General features: G+C 38.7%; 1 protein-coding gene across 1 annotated transcript in view; it reads left to right on the top strand.

The window, feature by feature from the left end:
- Positions 1 to 369: 369 nt before the first annotated feature.
- Positions 370 to 21,544, top strand: part of PDE8B (phosphodiesterase 8B) — a 45,477-nt gene continuing 24,302 nt past the window's right edge. Inside the window, exons 1-7 of the mRNA XM_074856592.1 lie at positions 370 to 421; positions 5,142 to 5,332; positions 6,604 to 6,663; positions 8,630 to 8,687; positions 13,681 to 13,769; positions 20,733 to 20,811; positions 21,351 to 21,491. Of these exons, the coding sequence (XP_074712693.1) occupies positions 395 to 421; positions 5,142 to 5,332; positions 6,604 to 6,663; positions 8,630 to 8,687; positions 13,681 to 13,769; positions 20,733 to 20,811; positions 21,351 to 21,491 (645 nt within the window). The 5' untranslated portion in view covers positions 370 to 394. The remainder of the gene's footprint in view (positions 422 to 5,141; positions 5,333 to 6,603; positions 6,664 to 8,629; positions 8,688 to 13,680; positions 13,770 to 20,732; positions 20,812 to 21,350; positions 21,492 to 21,544) is intronic.

The raw sequence follows: 21,544 nt of genomic DNA, 5'->3' as shown, positions 1-21,544 counted from the left end.
CATTCAAATGATAAGGTAATTTTGAGCCAGAAAAAAATAGTTTTCTGTAGTCTTAAGCAAAATACAAGTCCTTCTGTGTAACCAAGGTACTCTGTTGGGGAAAGAGGGGAAAGAAGTGGTGTTTCTTGTTTCCTTATTTAAAACCCTACCATTTTTAACTTAGAGGCAAGTGAAATTAGGAGTTTGGTAAGACATGTTCATAAAAGATACACTTCAAAGCAACTAAATGAAGGCTGCTAGTCATATGTCTGCCTGCCTTTGAGAGGTTTCATGGTTCTGTTTGATCTTTCATTCTTGCATGTAAAATGCTGTTTTCTTAAGAACCAGACTGGAAAAAAATATCTGTATCAATCTTCTTTAGCAGGCTTCAACTACAGAAGTACAAATTGGGCCCATGAGACTGACACAAGATCCAATTCAGGTAAGATGCTGTTTCAGTTTCTTGATACAGTCAATTCAGTGTTAATGGGTGAAGAAATTAAGGTTCAACCCCTATAGTTAAAGTATAATGTTTTCATTTTACTTGTGCAAGGACTGTGAGGTGGGTAATTGGTGTTTTGGTTTATCTGATTGCTTGAGAAGAGATCTACAAGTAAATTGACTTGGTAAACAAAGTGCTTAGATTTCTATTAACATCAGATGTCCTGTCAATAGGAGTTGTGTGTGTGTATGTGCATTAGCAAGGGAAAGAGCTGCCTCTCTGGATGTTAAAAGCTGTTCAGTTCTGATATACCAAAGCAGAGAGCTCCATTAGAAAGTTTAGGTACCTGTCGAGTTTTGCTGGGTTTTGCACAACAGAACAGAGAACTGTGCTTTTACAGGTCACCAATCCAAGAAATCACAGCACTTCCAACAAGACAGGTTGAACTTCAGCTTAAGGAGCAACAGCTCTCACTCGTACTTGCTTCTGTTTCTGTACGTTTTGTTCCTGAGGCAGTAAATAGATGCAAAATGTTATTTTTTTAGCTTATAGTGGGTGTTAGAGCTCTCGGATGATAGGAAATTAAATAATCTTAGTCTTTAACATTGCTCTAGTGATACAGCATCCATCTGAATTAACTTTTTGTTAATTAACTATGTAAAATCCAGAGATATTTAGTCACTGGTCACCTTTTCTAGTTGTTTCCCCCCCACCCCCCAATATATGACTATGAGAGGAAAAACCTACATGTGGAAGAAATGGTATTCTCAAGGAAAATACCAAGGAAAATAAATCATGTGTATATGCATCATAAAGCTTTACATTTTTATTTCTGTATTAAGCATTCAGTCTTAACAATGACTCGATCTGATGAAACTGTTTATATTGTAAGACAACTGTGGAACAGTGGCTTCAGCAGTAGACCAGTCTTTGGTTCTGCAAGGAATTTCAGCATAAAAGTGTGGAACTCTTGACAAAAAAATATTCTTTGGACCGTGATCATCTTCACAAAGGTGATCAAGCAGATATTTAACAAATACTCTCGGAGCTTATGTCAGGATTTTACTTTATAGAAATTGGATTTCCCAAAATATCATAGTGCCAGTGCTAGCTGTTACAAGTGAAGATTTTTCATGTAAGAAGGGAAAGTGTTTTGTTTTGTTTTTTAGAAGTGTTTGACATTCTTCTTGATATCAGGTGTGGATGTTATTTTGTCCCTACATTACACAAGTGAGAATCTGTGGTGCTACCGTAGAAGACCTTAAGTAAAAACAGAAAGCAAATCTTAAGTAAAACTATTAACTAGAGTTTTCCATAAAGACATTGTGATACACTAACTTACTTACAGTAAAGGTAAAAAACTTTATGTAAACCCACCTCCTTTGTTTGTGGAACAAACCACATTACCTCAGCTGATTTCACAAGTATTGCACACAACCACACATTTAAAAACTGTGTGTTAATCTTTTATTCGAAATTGACAATGGAGTTACATTTTCCTCTGTGCAGTGCAAACAGTTACTTGAATATCACATTTTAAATGTCTGTTTGTGGGTGCTTAATCATGTTCTCAATTGTCTGATAAGTCAATTTAGTTTGTTAAAACAATTGCCACCAGGACTTTTCTTAGCTATGTTCTTTTTATTCTGGTGTGTGTTTTATGCTGTTATGAGACACCAGTGCCAACCTCAAAATGGCCTGTATTTTCTGTCTGAGAGGTGACCTTACTTGTGACTGTGACCTGCCACAAACTATTCAATAGATTCCTCACTGAACTTTATGACCAGTTGTGTTGGAGGACAGATTTCGTTCAGTTTGTGCTAGATTGTGACCCAGGTGCTGCTGGCATTATGGGGCAAGGGGAACAGTCCAAAGCAAATCTACCAACGCTGACCCTCCAAACACCCTCCCCACATGCAGCTTGCACGTCTGCCTTAATTTTGTATCAAGGCTTGTAAATAGGCATGGTTTGGTTCTGAGACCTTAGAAAAGACCATGATAAAAGTACATGTAAATGACTTTTCTCCAGAGAACACAGGAGAAAGGTGTTCTTTATAAACATTTAGTGAAGATAAAAACACTGTCTTACCTTTTGCAGAAGTGTTTACCAGGACTGATAAAGATTTGGATGTGTCCTCCCTTCAAATACTGAATTTTCTCACCTCGTAGGACATTCACTGGCCATCATCTGTTTCACGGCATTGACATCAAACTCCCATTTCTGTTCTAATGACGGCAGTCTTCCCTGTTGAGCATGGTGATGCACAACGCTTAACAAGAGCTCCTCCCTAACTTAATTCAGAGCCACTCTTTTCCACCTTAAATCTCTTTTGCTGGGATATAATAACATAAAAATAATTATGTAACTTCATTGTTACTTCTTAAATTGCTGTTTGTAATTTTCTCAGTTTAGTTGTGGTACCCTATGTTTCTGTAGTCAGATGGTCTCCCTTGTTTTATTTTGAGCTCTTTAAAGCAAATCTCTGTCCATTTCCTGTATTTGTATGATAAAATGAGAACAACACATGCGATAGTTATACAAAGCAAATACTTAGAAAGATGGTAAAATTTCTAATACCTTACCAAAAAATATAAAGGTCTCCAAAGGAGAAGTCCACAGTGCTCCTAAACCACAACAACACAAGTAAAATGATCTTTTTACAGTAACACTGACAAAGTATACACCAAAAAATAGCTACATGGGTTTTTTGCCGATGAACACAGATTGAATTCAAGCTTTCCCTTGACAGTGTTGTTTATATGGATTATTATATTTTTATCTTGAGAGCATGTCTTGCAATATACTTCTAGTTACATTATGTTTTGATGCTTTATATTAAGCTTCATACAAATGAGAAAGCATGGTAGTAATACTTTTAAAAACCTTTCAAAGTTAGTGTTCTCAGAAGGATTCACACACTGATAATTACCTACCAGTGGGCCATTGGGTGGTTGAATTAAGATCCATTATTTTACAGCTGGTAAATGATTGCATTTTGCAATCCTTTATTTCCAAACTGGGAATGTTGAGAGAAGGAAGATATCAAAAAATGTGCCTCCCCCCCCCCCCAAAAAAAAATTTTCTGGACCATATTGTACTGATCAAACTAGGAACAAAATTAAACTAACAGCAGATGGAACAAACAGAAGATCAGAGTAGGGACTTTACCTGTGTATTCACAGACAAAGTCTGCAGCTTAACTATGTCCCTGCTTTCCAACGCTTCAATGGCTGGAAAAAGATCAGGGATTAGGTAGAGTGACAATAGTTACCTTGTATGCTAAGTGTCAAATAACCCAAATCTATTTGTTAACTGCAATTAAAAATACTCAGTTTAATAAATTGAAAGTTCTTAAGTTATTTCTTGATATTTATGGAAATTTCAAGCATATAATTTTCTTCCACTGTTTAATAAAACCTTGACTGATTGTCCTGCCACAGTAACATTAATTGATTTGTTTTTTGTTTAGAATTCAACAATCCAGACAGCTCAAGATAAGAGAAGAGTTATGGTCACCCTTTCTAGCTTCTAGGCTGATGGTGTTGAATTTCACGTGGTAACACCACAGCTGCATAGAGCAGCACAGATGAAAGAGTATTGATTTTTCTTATGGGCATTTGGGGCAAAATTTTGCCCAGACATGTTGTTTCAGTGACGTAAGGGGATGACTTTTATTTGTGAAATGAACAGGATTTTGCTTTATACATAGATTATTCTCTGGCTGCTGCCTTTCTGTGCAATTTGAATAGCTGTGGATAAACTTTTGTCTTTTTGAGGTCTTTTTCTCAGCATATTTGCACTAAATTAACCTACTTCCTCTGTCACACAGGGTGGCATGGTTAGTGATGAGTTGCTATGTAAATATGTGCAAATTTTGAAGGGGATTGTTTACATGACTTCTGTTCCTAGCTGTGTGATTTGTATGCTGATAATATGTGTATTATAGGGCAAGGACGAAGAATTTTTTCTCTCCTAAAGACACTCTTTCTTTCACACAAGAAGCACAAAAATACAGCTGTTTTCAGCCTAGAGTCTGTGTGACAGCAAACAGACTTCCTACAGCATCAATTTGATTTGTAGAACAGTGGCTCAGCACGCATCCCACCTGATCTTGTGTGAGAAGTTCCTTAAGTTGTTGACGCTACCTCATATATTTACATAATTAGGGACAATTTATTGGGTAAAAATTGTGATGTTTGAATCAGGTTTTTTCCTCTACCTAGCCCTGTCCATACCTGCTTGTCTTGTTCTTTTCAGTTTTGAAATAATATGGTTTAACTCCATTTTATTGTCCATCAAAGGAGAAACAATGAGTAAAACTGTGTTACGTTAATTGTTTGTAACTGAAGAACAATAATTAAGGCACTTTCATTTCAGACGGTTCATTACAATTGAAAGTGTTTGTAGCTGAGATGGCCTGATGAGAATGGCAATGATGTTTGAACACCTACCCGACTGCTCTGGGTGGCTGCTGATTGAATTTGAACATGAGTTAGAAGAGACTTATCACCTGACAGCTGGTTTGGTCCTAAATATAGGTCCTACACAGTTAACTATTGATTATAATCAATAATGAATCTATTAAGAAAGTTGTGCTACTGCGGCAGCTGTTTTATAGTCTGTAGTTCAATCTTCCCACTTTCAAAGTAGATGCAGTATTTCATATAGCAGAAGTATTAAGATTTGCACCATGCAGAGACTGTTTTGCATGTTTTGCAGGTTTTGCTGATCTTTGCAAAAGAAGACAACCAAAGCGATGGTTTCTGGTGGGCTTGTGACAGAGCTGGATACAGGTGCAATATTGCCCGGACTCCAGAGTCAGCACTTGAATGTTTTCTTGATAAGCACCAGGAAATAATTGTTATAGATCACAGGAACTCCAGATATTTTGATGCAGAACATATCTGCAGGTAACCTAAAGGACCTTATGCTTCTCTTGAACTTCAGAAAATACTGTTCAAAACCAAAGCTCCTAATTTTAAAAACAAATGGGAAAAAACCCACAAACAAACAAAAAATTAACCCCCAAAATAATAGTAAAATGGAAGTTTGGGGATTGAGGCTGGGAGGTTTACATATGTGTGTAGGAGGAATACAATAAGAAAAATACGCTTCTGGCAAGGCTGAGCTGTAGAATTGTCTCTTTAGGACATGGGCTTCTATGAGAGCATAAACCAGAGGTGTTGTGAAACTATCCCCTACTGTCTGTACCTGCTTCTTTCCTGGATTACTGCTGCAGCCACTGGGTCAGGCACTGTCAGCTCTTCACAAAATTTCAATTTACTCTTCTAGTCCACATGACTGTCTTGGCAGCTTTAAGGTTGCAAGCAGTTAGTATTGGAGCTCTTTGCTAAAATAGACTGTTTCAGCTAAAGTGTACATTTTGTACCATACGCCATAGTGTGCTGCTCAGCCCATTATAAGCAGTAATTTGCCATGTTTATGACAAGGAGCATTTAAACTTCAGTGTTCATCTACTTGGCCTTTTAGAAGAACTACCATCAACACAACAAATAAATGTAAAGACTGTTTATTCAGGACAGCGTGACATGTTTGAAAAGGTTATCTTTAGTGAGTAAAAGGTGAATGGTTATTCTGATAGTTGGTCATACTTTTTTTCAACTTCTCAATAGTATAGAAAATGGTAAAGTTTTGTTTTTTCAGTATTTCATAAATGATAGTTTGCTTTACTGTCTTTTCTTATGTGCATAACCCCCAAAAAATTCCCACCTCCAAATAAAATTTTACAGTATCCAGAAGGACAATGGTAAATATAAGAGAAGGTGGTGGAGATTCTTGTTTAAATTAGATAATGGGTATTGAAAATGCATTGTATAGGCTGACCTTTCTTGGCCCATGCATTCAGGGCAGTCTGCCCCAAATAAGCCAAGTAAACTGGGCAAACCTTTGTTAGGCTATAAGAGTGGATTTGAAGAGCTGCTGTTCATGCCCAGTGCTTTTGAAGCTCTTGCCTCTTCACTACAGTGAGCAAAACCTGAGGAATCTGGTAGCAAAAGGGAAATGGATTGTCTAAGTGAGGATAGGTAGGTTTTGGCAGTGTGATATTTTCTAGCCTCAATGGTGTCTTTCAGTCCTTGTTTTCATTTATATTTTCTATAAAGATACTCAGAGTAATGATGAGAATATATGTGGTGTAACTGAGAAATTTTTGTTTCCTCAGGTCTATTCGTGCCACAAAACCATCAGAGCACACTGTAATACTTGCTGTGGTTCCACACATGTAAGTATTACTGTTTTGTGAAAGATCTTCATTTTACTCTATAGGAATGTTACATATAATAGTTATCTAATAACAGAAAGTATCTTACTAGCAAGCCTTACAGAGGAAATTTAATAATATTTTGCCTGAAATGGGTTAGTGATGTGTTATGTGGCCTATTTAAGTATTTGATAACTTTCCTTTTATACAGAGTAGTACTATCCCTACCACCTTCAGAGGATCATAATGTAATGGCTTGTATACTATGAAAAATTACAGGGCTATGTGTGGTTTCTAAAATAAAAAAATGGAAAGCTGTGTATTACTTTTTAAAGGAAATAACTAGATCAAATAATACACTGTGGTTATTAGGGAACTGGGTAGTGGAGTAAATTTCAATTGTGTGGGCACTAAAATCACCAGAATGTTGTCCTGAAATCCTTATTCAGTAATTCATATCTCATGTATTCAGGCAGAATTCTTACTGACTTAAACAGATTTTTATCAAATACCTTCAAAAAGAGACCTTTCCTGTCTTTGTTAAAACCCCTGCAGTCTACTGAATCCATCCTAATTTTACTAATTTCTTAGCTCAATTAAAATATTAGGAAATAGAGTGGCAGGAGGACTACTCCTGCCAAGATTAGAAAATAGACTAAGTTTGCTGCTGAGTGAGACTTCATCTTTTATGTAATAACACTTTTTTAGATCCTTTCTCATAGGATATCATAGGATGTCTTTTATCCTCTTCATGCTTTCTTTTTGTAATGTCCTTGTACGTCTGTGAAGAGTATAGGACTTTCTGTAAAGTACCTGTCAGATCTGCTGTAGCAATAACTATCAGGTTTTAGTAATAGCTGCAAACACCTACAAAAGAAGACTATAGCATCAACTTCTGTAATAGTATGATTTTGAGTATGTATTTTATGCAAGAGCGTTCTCACTGCATTCATTATGTTTAGGTAAGTACGTCAAATTTGATACCATCTAATTCTTAAATGTTGTGTGACCATACAACTTACCAGTTCTGTTTAATATCTTTATCAATGATCTGGATGAGGGGATCGAGTGCACCCTCAGTAAGTTTGCAGATGACACCAAGTTGGGTGGGAGTGTTGATCTGCTTGAGGGTAGAAGGGCTCTACAGAGGGATCTGGACAGGCTGGTCAGTGGACTGGGGCCAATTGTGTGAGGTTCAACAAGGCTGAGCGCTGGGTGCTGCATGTGAGTCACAGCAACCCCACACAGCTCTACAGGCTTGGGGAAGAGTGGCTGGAAAGCTGGCCAGCAGAAGAGGACTTGAGGGTGTTGGTTGACAGCCAGCTGAACATGAGCCAGCAGTGTGCCCAGGTGGCCAAGAAGGCCAACAGTATCCTGGCCTGTATCGGAACTAGCGTGTCCAGCAGGGACAGGGAAGTGATCTTACCCCTGTACTCGGCACTGGTGAGGCCGCACCTCAAATACTGTGTTCAGTTTTGGGCCCTTCCCTACAAGAAAGGCATGGAGGTGCTGGAGCATGTCCAAAGAAGGCCAACGAAGCTGGTGCAGGGTCTGGAGCACAGGTCTGATGGGGAGCGGCTGAGGGAGCTGGAGTTGTTTAGTCTGGAGAAGAGGAGGCTGAGGGGAGACCTCATCGCCCTCTACAACTACCTGAAAGGAGGTTGTAGTGAGGTGGGGGTCAGTCTCCTCTCCGAAGAAACAAGTGACAGAACAAGAAGAAACAGCCTCAAGTTGCACCAGGGCAGGTTTAGATTGGATATTAGGAAAACTTTCTGCACTGAAAGGGTTGTCAAGCATTGGAACAGGCTGCCCAGGGAAGTGGTTGAGTCACCATTCCTGGAGATATTTAAAAGACTTTTGTAGACATGGCATTTAGGGACATGGTTTAGTGGTGGACTTGGCATTGTTAGGTTAACAGTTGGGCTCGATGATCTTAAAGGTCTTTTCCAGCCTAAACGATTCTATGATTCTATGATTTTTTTTGTAGATCTGCTGACCAAGAAGAGACTTCCATTCTTCCCCTTCTTAATGCAGGCTTTGATAGGGTAAGTGTAAATTACATATTTAATATAGTAACATGATTGCTTCATAAATTACAGCCAGTTCTACTTCCTCAAATTGAAAACTATACATTTGCTTCTGTCAAAAATTTATTGATAAGAAACCAGTGGTAGTTGATTGGGTATTCTTTTGTTTTCAACAGTGTATCCAAGAAGCACATGAAATAAGAGAAGCTGTGATCTAGCTAATCCTTCCAGAATAAACAGGAGTAATGAGATGAACTTCTTGTGGTCTGGGTGGGTGGTGGGTGCGTTTTGTTTATGTCTGCATCAAAAAAACGATGATGGGGGACCCTGATTAATGTGTGCTGCATATTGCAGCATGCTAACTAGTCACCCAGGTATCTCTGTGTGCCTCATACTGCTGGGATTCCTCCTTTAAAGGAACTACTAACCTAGTCCAGCTCCTCCTGATGTAAAGAAGAATTTTTTTTTCCTTGAGGTTTGTTGTGTTGTTTTGCACCTGTTCTTCTCAGGGCAGTGTTAGAGGCTTTCTTGTACAGGTAGCAGAAGGGAAGGTAACTTTGTACTGTTTCTCAAAGCAGCTTTGTAGGAGAGAGCAGAAAGGCAGGATTTCTCAGCTTTAAAATTAAGGTTCAGTTGCTTACCCTCTTCCAACCTTTGTGTGAGTGACTTTGGAAAGATATTAATGTTATGTTAATGTAATATGAATCATCTGTAATATTAAAGTTAGCCATTTATAAGAAATGTTCTATCACTGAAGTGATAGAAGCACATCAGTGGACACTGTAATTGGGGAGTAATAACTATATATAGCTAAACAATTAACTGTAGTAAGGAAAATGAGAGAAGGAAGAGAACTAACCCAAGCAGAATCTCATGCTGATATGCTCATACTGAATTCAGTATCTGAGATAACTCATATTTAGCTTGACTTTCTTCGCAAAGCAGAACATGCACCAGAGTCACCATTTGCAGATCATCTCCAAATAGAAGTAATAGATCTTGCCTCTCCTGCAAGTGTATTGTTGGGGCAAAAGCATTAAAGGCAAGAGCATTTCTGAAGGGCTTAGATGCTCCAAAAATTGGAGAAGTTGAGGCCAGGAGAAAGGTCAGCACAAGAATGCCAGTGCTTTCTTAGTGCAGTTTTCTCTCTCAGAAAAAAAGTATTTAATATTTTTTCAAATAAGTCTTTATTTCTTCTCAACTCTGGTGTTTTGTTTAAAAACAATGCAGGGCAGTATGTTTTGTGGGCTAGATTATAACTGTAGGTGTAGTACTGAGTAGAGCCAGAGGAGACACTGTGCAGCTCTAAGACACATCTCAGTGGCACACTGTCTGCCTAGGAAAGTAAAATCTTTTTGCACCTGACAGCTGCTCTAACCATTCCCTCTAGCTGTCCTGAATTTATCAGAAAGCTTGCATAATATAGTAATTCCCTACTGGAATTATTTTCAAGCCTTTAAAACACGTCTGATGTCAAAGATCCTATTTTCGCAGTGGGGTGAACATAGGAATTATTTCTGCTTGGATGGGGATCAGTAGGAACTAAATCCATTAACACAAAAAAACCACACACACACACACACACACAAAGATTTAAAAATACCCTTCTTCAAATAGAGGAGTATTTGCAGGGAATCTCTTCCTCAGCAGCAAAATGAAATTTAATTTTGAAAATCTTATCTGTTAAAATTATAAGTTTCTCTTCCATATTTTTATTTTTACAGTCTAACCTTTCTGGTAGCTTTATTTTGCATTATCACTATTCATCTTATCAGCATTTGTCCTATTTTTTCTCATTGTCTTCCTCCTCTTTCCTTGACAAAACACTGAATGCAATCACTCTGTCTGATGGTGGCTGTCTTCTAAATGCAGCTCCAACTTGATTAGTAAAGAGTCTGAGCTTCTACCTAAATCATCTGTCACCTTTTTACAGAGTTTTGTAGACAAAACCAGGCTTTTTACATCAGGTTTGAATCTAAAGATTCTGAAGAACTCCTTTAATCTTTTGGGGGGGATACTTTTGGAAATAACCATAAATATTTTTCATGCAGTGAATATCTGATTAATCTGCTTTAAAATATTCTGTTGCCTTCATGTGTACTTACGATAAAGTAATATCTTTCTGTGTGTACCTATAGTATATATTGTAAGTAGTCCTAAAGAAATCACTTTTGATTTCTTATAATTAAATCAGTGATGACTGATCACTATCCAGATCTGGATCACTATGATCACTAAAAGATCTTATGAGAGAGATTTTGGGAGTCTTTTCTGTTAATTTTATGAATTCCTTTGGCATTTTTCTTTATGCTGAGTTATTTGTTTTTTCTTCTCCCTTCTCAAAAAAATATTATTTTATTATAACTTCTGGGTTTTTTTCCCTATATCAGTAACATCTTTTGTGTTTGTATATTAATGGTGTTGTTAATGCAGTACATTTATTATGCTGACTTTTTTTTCCTCTCAGCCTCATAAATCTAGTAGTGATGGCCTACTTAGGATGGACTAATTTAAATAAGTGATTTGGCTTACTGACTGATTTTTAACTATGATTTATATTAGCAAAAAGGGGACCTTAATATTTGCTGTTACTCAATTACAATCTTATCTTGTATTTTGAACTTCTTTTCTTAAACAAATGTTGATTCTCATTGATCAGTTACTATTAAAACTTTCTGGTTTTCAGCAAAATAAATCTTTAATGTTAAACCTAGCACTACTTGCTGAGCAAGAAGAATGATGCATTCCTTCTAGCTGATTACTCTTGCGGCTTGTGTCAAGTTCTGTATAGGATGACAGTGGAATCCAATTATAATGAAGTAAAATGTAGTTTAAGAGTATATGTTAGTTAAATCAAAATGTACTGCATAAATACTAAACTTTTTTAAGAGAAAGTATTGATGTCTGCCTTCTAATATTTGATATTTAATAGATCTTCATCATCTTGTGCATTTAGATGCACAGATTCAAAAAAAGCAGGAAACATTTCCTTTTTCTGACCTCAATTGATTTCTCAGCTTTGAATGAGCCAGTGATGAATGGCATTAGTACTATAAACTTAAATAAAGAGATTCTTTGCATCTGCAGAAGACTATACAACAGTTAAGAGCAGATTTAGCACTTCAACAAGCTGCAATTCTTGGTTCTTAGCCAAAGGTTTGTGCTGAGATAGTGATTGATTTTTGTTGGTAAACAGCAGTGGTTAAATTTTGTCAGTAAATAGCACCACTTTAAAATTCAGTTTATAAAGACCTTTAGTATGTTCTAGTAAGTTTAGTTTGTAAAATAGGTTGCCATCATTGTTAAATTATATATTATTGATAAATGTTTTTATATTGTTTTAAATTTAGCACAAGCATATTTCAATATTTAAAAGAACACCCTGAAACTGAAAATCTAAATCTTACAGTGCTGTAGAAGACAAGTTTGCTTGTAGGCAGTTTGTTATGCAAAAACACCTTTGTTTTTGACAACTTGATATTGTGCCTGTTGGTTTCCCATGTGTTCATTTAGTGTGTGAAGTGAGAATTACAGAAATATTTTAAGATTTTAATGTTAAGAAGTGAAGCAGACCCATGTCAACAGTTACTTTTAATTTTACTTTTTCACATTTTTCTGGCAACTTGAGATTAAGCCATTGGTCCCCAAAACACAATTTTTCATAGAGGGGAGAAGCATTGATTTCTTAAAAGCTGTTTGTTCCTCGGAGGTTTGAGTGCTGCCTCTTGACTCGCTGTGCTGTGAAAACTAGTGACAACAGAGGGTATTTTCTGTGAAAACTGGAGTTGGTGCCTGAATTTGTAAAGAAGTGATTTAGCTCTTCATAGCATAAGTTTACTAATGAGCAGTAAACTTTAACTGAGGTCAGAGAATCTAATTCTTTTGTATCAACATAATTTTTCTGATTTCAGCAGGACGAAGCACAAGACCTTTCAGACTACTACCTTTCCCTAACAAAGAGAGGACATTCTCTCCTGTCTGAAGTATATAAAAGATTGTTAACTGTTTTCAGCATGCTCCTTACTTTATATACTTTTCTGCGCTTCTGAATTCACAGTGACAGCTTAGTGAGATTACTAATGGAGCAAAGTTACCATCAGAGGTTCAGCTGCAATATTTGCTTGAAAACAAATGAAATGCCAAATGTAATTATTTTTTTTCTTTTTCTAGCATGTATGTTTTATGTCTCTAAGGTATTCCATTTCCATTCTGAATTAAGGGCAGATGTTTAAAATGAAACATCAAGGGTATACTGGTTTTGTGTGAGACTGCGTTTGGGTTTTTCTAGATTACCTGTTTCTAACTGGGTTGCCCAAATCAAATGGGAAAATTCACAGTTGAGGTTTTAGCATATATTTATACTTGCTTTGTATTTAGATAGCCATGTTGTCTTAAGAACTAGAAAATCATTCCTTGGGAAAAGATGATTACTGGACACAAAAGGTACAACTAAAGCTTTTTATTTCCACCGAATCACAGGATGGTTGAGGTTGGAAGGGACCTCTGAAGGTCATCTTGCCCAATCTCCCTGCTCAAGCAGGGCCACCTAAAGCAGGTTGCCCAGGACCATGCCCACACAACTTCTGAAGATCTCCAAGGATGGAGAGTCCGCAACCTCCCTGGGCAACCTGTGCCAGTGCTCAGTCACCCTCACAGTAAAAAAAGTTTTTCCCAATGTTCAGAGGGAACATCCTGTGTTTCCATTTGTGCCCATTGCCTCTGGTCCTGTCACTGGGCACCACTGGAAAAAGGCTGGCTCTGTCTTCTTACACTCTCTCTTCAGATATTTCTATACCTTGATGAGGTCCCCCCTTGAGCCATCTCTTCTCCAGACTGAGCAGTCCCAGCTCTCTCAGGCTTTCCTCACAGGAGAGATGCTTAATCACCTTCATGGCCCTTTGCTGGTCTTGTGCCAGCTTTCTTTGTAAGGTTAGAGTTTTAGATGTAGGAAGAGAAGTAACAGTTTAAAACTATTCCAATCTATTTCATGCACTCTTGATTTGTCTTCCAGCAATTCATGGAGAATAGCAGCATAACTGCTTGTTACAATGAACTGGTTCAAATAGAACATGGGGAAGTGCGATCTCAGTTCAAATTACGGTATGTAGAAGTGTAAGAAACTGCAAACATCAACCGCTTGGTCTACGTAATTGTATCAGGTTACTTTCTGCTTCTTCCCAGCTATGCATATATGTGCTTTGCATCTGTCTGTTAACTAATATACTATGCCCTTATTTCTTCCTTCTGTTATTTTGTAAAGAACATATTTAAGTACCTTAGTAACTGGTACCCTAAGAAAGCTTGGTCTGTGTATGTTTCATTCACTGGTGGTTTAAGTGACAGTTTCCTTAGTGCAAAATTCAGTACATGTCCTTTATTCTGATGCTTGCTTGTGTCCCGTGTGTCCTGAGGTACCCATACTGAATTTGGCAATGTTCTAGCAGCCATTACTTCCAGCATTACAGTCAGGGCAAGATCCTTTCGCAGAAATATTGCAGAACAAAGACTTTGGCTTGTTTATTTGCAAGGGTAGCATTTTAAAAATTCAGTCTTGTGTGTAAGGTTTATGGGCTGCAAATTTATATGACTGTAAAACTTCATGAAGTCATTCTTGATCTCATGTGTGTGAGATTTCCTATCTGATAGCTTGAGCTGAATGCAATCTTGATCCAGCTTCTCATACCCTGAGTTTTTATTTTCTTGCTTGGGCAAGACTGTGCAGACCAGAAGCACAGCCTTTTATCTTAGTGAGAAATTAATTACTTTCATTCTGTTACTACTTTTTCTTTAATGTGAATATTTTTATATTTAATACAGGTGCTTATACATGCATGTAAATATGTTTGCAGTTCAACTATATGGAAAAAAAAGCCCTTGAAGTTGAGTGCCATGCAGAGAAGGTGTAGTTCCCTGGGTGTCATAAATTAATTCCAGCTCCATCTACAGAAAATGCTATCACTCTGCAGGTTTCAGGTGTCTCTATTTAAGAAGTACATTTTTCTAAGATTTTCTTTGCCAACTGGTCCCAAAATGACTTCGTGTTCAAGTGACTACATGTTGGTGCATGCCGAATGCAATTACACTAAAATTTTCAGGGAAAAAATTGAATTTGGGCTCACAACTTTTACTAAGTGTATTCCAAAACTGGGCAGAAAAATAAACCAGCTGTAAAATCTGTGAAGTTAATTAGGTGTTATGGTGGTCCTGGCTTGGTTTGTTGTTCAGTTGTAAATGCAACATGAAATGAGTGACTTCTGAATTAAGTCAGCATAGATCAGAAACATCAGTTTTATTTATAAAGATTAAGCTGTCATTCATACACACAATGCTTGTAGCTTATGTTTTATTTCAAGAAGAAGATGCAAATACAGTTTGAGCATCTTTACATGAGTAGTATCAATTATGAGTGCAGATAATTAAAACTCCAACACAGGGAGCATGATTCATACTGGCTACCATATTTTTCTGCAAGTTTATTTATAGTGATCACCAAAAAAATCTTAAAATTCATTAAAATTGAAAGAAAACAATGTCAGTCCCCAGCAGCATTTCATCTACTGACAGTTCTTTTATCCATATTGTTTATGGAAACAGGACTATACCACCCACTTGTAATTCTGCTTACTTTTCATCTCTTGAATATAGTTACATAAAAGCCTACATGTGAGCCTACTTCCTTTTAATTATGTAAGTAACAACATTATATAAAATGTACTCTGCATTATCATGTGTTTTGTATATTGATAATACACATTATATATATTTATGTGTGTGTATATATATTTACATCACCTCTGAACATGACTGGACTGGGAATCTTTGGCAGCATTGCAAAATACGGTGAAAAGAAACCTGGTGTTTTTGGGTTTGCTACTGCTACTGCCAGATGCAGTCCCAGAATAGTTAGGTAGTTTAAAGATTTTAATAGTTGCAGGCACAGGGTAGCTAAATAGGTAAATACTCTTGGTGGTGTAACAAGTACAAGTAATGCTTATAAGCAACATTTGTACTAACATCTGGGGGCACAAAGTAGCTTTTTAAAAGATAAACTTTCTGAAAAGGTGCATTTGTAACTTTGGGAAGCTGATGTCTTGCAACAGAGAATTTCTTCCTACCTCTGCCTGACTAGGCAGGTGCTCTAAATGAATTTGCCATTAAAAACTAAGCAGAACTCGTGTTTGGTAATGCTATTTGGTTATAATTTGTTTTCATCCATGTGGTTTAATTAAGTGGGAAAAAAGGTTTTGCACTCTATGTCAATCCCACTGGGTCTCTGATCTGTTTGCTGTCTCAGTAGGTCTTCTATACAGCTTTGTAAAAGTGAAAGGGAAGAGCGAATATTTTCAGAAAGTTAGTTGATGGAATTAAACCCAGGATATTTCAGGTGTTCAGATACAACAAAAGCATGGTGAAAAGGTAGGACCAGCCCAAGAAAGCATTATATGAGTTCATGTAAGTAGTAAGAAGTGTCTTTCCATTCCAAGCAGGGACTCTGCTTTTCCATGTAACTTCTTCTGGTTTGACGCTTGATTGGACATCTGTGGGAGGTGTGTATCAGTCAGAGAGGATATGGCCCATTTAAACTTGTAATTTTGCTGTCTTGTTGCCAGATCAAACAAAAATACTAAGGTTTGAATAGTGCAAACATAACTGTGTGTTTTCTTGCATGAAGTTTACGTAATGACATGTGTTAGCAGCTGGTGTACAGACGGGCCTCTATCACTGAGATAAATCAGTTGTTTCACACAGCACAGAATCACACTTTGAAGCCGGCTTGGACTGCTAGAAAATCACTTGTAAAGTCACATTGGGAGCTCCTTTTATTGTATGAGCTGTGGCACTGCTGTCATCTTCTGTATACAACACTATTTGCTACAAATCTTCATCTGTGAGGCTGCTTGTCTATGGTTCTGTGTATATTTCTTTGTGTATCCTATTTGTTTTTGAGTTACTTCCATGATGAGCAGAACTAGCAATGTCCTGTATTTCTTAATTCTCTAGTCATCAGTATTAATTCATACCTCACTATGCAGTCTATGAGCAAGATGTTCCTTTTAGGTAACAACCGTATACAGAAATAAGTTTATGTATGGTGCATTTATGCTCCTTGCAACGAGAGGTAAGTAGAAGATAATGAGCTTGTGCTTAGTCCATATCAAGGATGAAGTAGTGACATCTATCAAAGCAAGTATGCCTGGGTTGTTTCTTTTAGTAGGCACTTTCTGTGTATATATATATATAACTTTGTGGGTTTTTCTGGTATTAGCAGTCTATATTAGTGTTAATCCTATCCTATGTAAATTACAATTTAAGCAATTTAGATTTTGTAGCGAGAAAGTAAGGCTTTTGTTTTCCTGCATTGGTTCAAGGATAGCCATGAAAAAAATGGGAAACAGAGATCATTTTGTTCCTTAATAAAGATCAGGATGTATGGAATTCAAACCACTGAATTATTACTTGGAAGCAGGAAAATTGATATTTTTCTGACTAGGACTTTGAGATGGCTTAAATTTCTTCCTTTAATTATGTTGTATTACAACTTCTTTGACAGTACCAATCTATCTGAAAACTTCATCTATATCTGCTGTGGTGGTTTTTGTGTTCCCTGTCTTTAATGTTCACAAAACTTTCTATTCTGAGACAGGTGGGATGCAGCTGTCCCAGAGGTGGAAGAGGATTCTGGGGAAGGAGTTAGCAGGGCTTATTGACAGGGCTTTAAACTAGATATGAGGGTGAAGGGGGAGATAACTGGGCCTGTTAGGAATAAGCTCAAGGGAAGCGTGCCAAAGCTTGAGGGATGGTGGACTAGTGAGGGCTCTCCCTCTGCCATTTCATTTGAGAGAAGGGAAAGATGTTTAGAAATCATGGAAGCACCTGAGAAGGGTCTGGTAGGAAATGGGGCCCACACTCACAAAAAGGTGTTGGATTCATTAGCTCATCTCAAGTGCATCTATACCAATGCACGCAGTATGAGCAACAAACAGGGGGAGCTTGAAGCCATGATGCAGTACGAGAACTATGACATAGTAGCTATCACAGAAACATGCTGGGATGCCTCACACGACTGGAGTGCTGCAATCAATGGCTACAAGCTCTTCAGGAGGGATAGACAGGGAGGGAGAGGCGGTAGAGTGGCCCTGTATGTTAGAGAATGCTATGAGAGCTCAGAAATCAAGTATAGTGATAACGGGGTTGAGAGTGTTTGAATCAGGTTAAGGGCCAATAAAGCAGATCTTGCTGTGGGAGTCTGCTATAGACCTCCCAACCAAAGCAGTGAGGTGGATGAAGCTTTCTATAAACAGTTGGGAGAAATCTCACGGTCACTTGCCATTGTTCTTGTGGGGGACTTTAACCTCCCAGATATCTGCTGGGAATACAACACAGCAGAGAGGGAACAATCCAGGAGATTCCTGGAATGTATGGAGGGTAACTTCCTCATACAGCTGGTGAGTGAACCGACCAGGGAAGGTGCCCTCCTGGACCTGCTTCTTGTGAACAGGGAAGAGCTTGTGGGGGAAGTAAAGGTTGGAGGCTGTCTAGGGTGCAGTGACTGTGAGATGATTGAGTTTTCAATCCTTGGAGAAACAAAGAGAGGGGTTAGTAAAACTGACGCCTTAGACTTCCGGAGGGCAAACTTTGACCTGTTCAAAAGACTGATTGACAAAATCCCTTGGGAGGCTGCCCTGAAGGAAATGGGAGTCCAGGAAGGCTGGACATACTTCAAGAGAGAAGTCTTAAAGGCACAGGAACAGGCTGTTCCTGCGTGCCCAAACACAAGCAGGTGGGGAAGGAGACCGGCCTGGCTAAACAGGGACCTTTGGCTGGATCTCAAGAACAAAAGGAGAATCTATGACCTTTGGAAGACAGGCCACGTCTCTGATGAAGACTATAAAGATGCAGTGAAGTTATGCAGGGAGAACATTAGGAGAGCCAAAGCGCAGCTAGAGCTCAACTTGGTTACAGCTGTTAAGGATAATAAAAAATGTTTCTATAAATTCATTAACAGCAAAAGCAGGATTAGGGAAAATCTCCCTCCTTTATTGGATGCAGAGGGAAACATGGTAACAAAGGATGAGGAAAAGGCTGAGGTGCTCAATGCCTACTTTGCCTCAGTCTTTAGCAGTGGAACTGGCTCTTCCCTGGACACCCAGCCTCATGAGCTGGGAGATGGGGAGGGGAAGCAGAATGAGGTCATCACAATTAAAGAGGAAGTGGTCAGAGACCTGCTACTCCACTTAGATGCACACAAGTCTGTGGGACCGGATGGGTTACACCCAAGGGTGCTGAAAGAGTTGGCAGATGTGCTCGCCAAGCTGCTTTCCATGATTTGCCTGAAGTCATGGCTAACTGGGGAGGTCCCACTGGACTGGAGGGTGGCAAATGTGACAGCCATCTACAAGAGAGGCAGAAAGGAGGATCCAGGCAACTATAGACCTGTCAGTCTGACCTCGGTGCCAGGGAAGGTCATGGAGCAGGTCATCTTGGGTGCCATTAAAAGTCATATAGTGGACAACCAGGGGATCAGACCTAGTCAGCATGGGTTTATGAAAGGCAGGTCCTGCCTGACAAACCTGATCTCCTTCTATGACAAGATGACCTGACTATCGGATGAGGGAAAAGCTGTGGATATTGTCTACCTGGGTTTTCAAAAAGCATTTGACACAGTTCCTCATAGGATTCTCATAGAAAAACTGGCTGCCCATGGCCTGGATGAGCGAACGGTCTGCTGGGTGAAGCACTGGCTGGCTGGACGGTCCCAGAGAGTGGTGGTCAATGGAGCTAAATCCAGCTGGCGGCCGGTCACAAGTGGTGTTCCTCAGGGCTTGGTGTTGGGACCATTTCTGTTCAACGTCTTTATTGATGATCTTGATAAGGACATAGAGTGTATCATCAGTAAGTTTGCAGATGACACCAAGTTAAGCGGGAGGGTCGATCTGCATGAGGATAGGGAGGCTCTACAGAGGGACTTGGATAGATTGGATTGGTGGGCCAACGCGATGAGCTTCAACAAGGCCAAGTGCCAGGTCCTGCACTTGGGCCACAACAACCCCCTGCATGGCTACGGGCTTGGGGAGGTGTGGCTGGAGAGCTGTGTGGAAGAGAAGGATCTGGGGATTCTAATTGACAAGCAGCTGAACATGAGCCAGCAGTGTGCCCAGGTGGCCAAGAAAGCCAACGGCATCCTGGCTTGTATTAGAAATAGTGTGACCAGCAGAAGTAGGGAGGTGATAGTCCCCCTGTACTCTGCACTGGTGAGGCCACACCTGGAGTATTTGTGTCCAGTTTTGGGCACCTCAATACAAGAGAGATATCAAGGTGCTGGAGCGAGTGCAGAGGAGGGCAGCAAAGCTGGTGAAGGGCCTGGAGAACAAATCCTGTGAGGAGCGATTGAAGGAGCTGGGACTGTTTAGTTTGAGGAGGAGAAGGCTGAGGGGAGACCTCATCACTCTCTACAGCTCCCTGTGAAAGGACGTTGTAGAGAGGTTGGTGCTGGTCTCTTCTCACAGGTAATTAGCGACAGAACAAGAGGGAATGGCTTTAAACTGCAACAGGGGAGGTTTAGACTGGACATTAGGAAAAAATTTTTCACAGAGTGATCAAACAGTGGAATAGGCTGCCCAGGGAGGTGGTGGAGTCACCATCTCTGGATGTGTTTAAGGGTGGTTTAGTTGAGATGTTGGGGGATATGATTGGACTCAATGATCCCAAGGGTCTTTTCCAACCTGAATGATTCTGTGTGATTCTGTGATGTAAAAGCCATTTGTTATTCTGACTGCTAATTGTTAGTTTCTGCTAGAGCATGTTTGGGGAAAGAAATATACTGTTAAGGTGCTGCAGTGCCCATGAGCAATTTTACTATGTGATCTGCAGTAAAAACATGTTAACAACAGGGGTGTCTGAAGCTGAATTTCCTGAAGAAAAATCATAATGGAGATAGTGACATGGTTTGGTCCAAATAATGTGCTACTTTGTGATTCACCAATAAGTACAATATAATAATGTATTTATAGTGAGCAAGACGTTCTAACAATTAAACTAATGTGAGTCATTTGTTAATTTCAGGGCTTGTGATGCAGTGTTTACAGCATTAGACCATTGTCAGGAAGCTATAGAAATAACCAGTGAAGATCATGTCATTCAGGTAGGGGGAAAAAAACTTAACTATTTTGTAGAACTTGGAGTGAGGAACCCTGAAGACATCTTTGCTCAGTAGTTTCTGTTCTGTTTCAGTATTTTAGTTTTGTTGCCTATGTGCAATAAGCTGCCTTATTTCTGGATGCTGCACATTGACGCCCGCTGAATTTTTAAGACTTTTCCTTCAGTAACTTTATTTAGATGATAATGTTGCTTATAATGTTTATGATTTAGATGGTAATGTTGATTATGGTAAAACCAGTATGAAATCTGTAGCAGAACTAGATAACCTGAACAGTAAAGAGTTCTGTTCTGTTTCTTTGCTTTCTGATAACTGCTTACATATCACCTTCTGTGTTCCACTCCCTACTTGAACAAAATGTTTCAACATTACATAATAGTTTTATATGAAAAACACTGAACTGTAGGGCTGTGTGCTTATGGCTTTAGATGTATAAATTTTAACACTTTCATAGTTATATCTGAGTAATTATCCTTTAAGTATGTTCTTTTTCATCTTATCCTAAAGTACTTTTGTTTTGGCAGTATGTTAATCCAGCCTTTGAACGGATGATGGGGTATCAAAAGGGAGAGCTTATTGGCAAGGAACTTACTGAACTACCAAAAAGTGATAAAAACTGTGCAGATCTTCTAGACACTATCAACACATTTATTAAAAAAGGAAAGGTAAGCAAATAAAATAAACTCATGCAAAATTGATTTAGATTTCTATTCTGCTT

The sequence above is a fragment of the Strix uralensis genome, chromosome Z (assembly GCF_047716275.1).
Source record: "Strix uralensis isolate ZFMK-TIS-50842 chromosome Z, bStrUra1, whole genome shotgun sequence".
NCBI lineage: Eukaryota > Metazoa > Chordata > Aves > Strigiformes > Strigidae > Strix > Strix uralensis.
The sequence above is the reverse complement of the archived record's forward strand: the minus strand, read 5'-3'. Positions and strand labels throughout refer to the sequence as shown.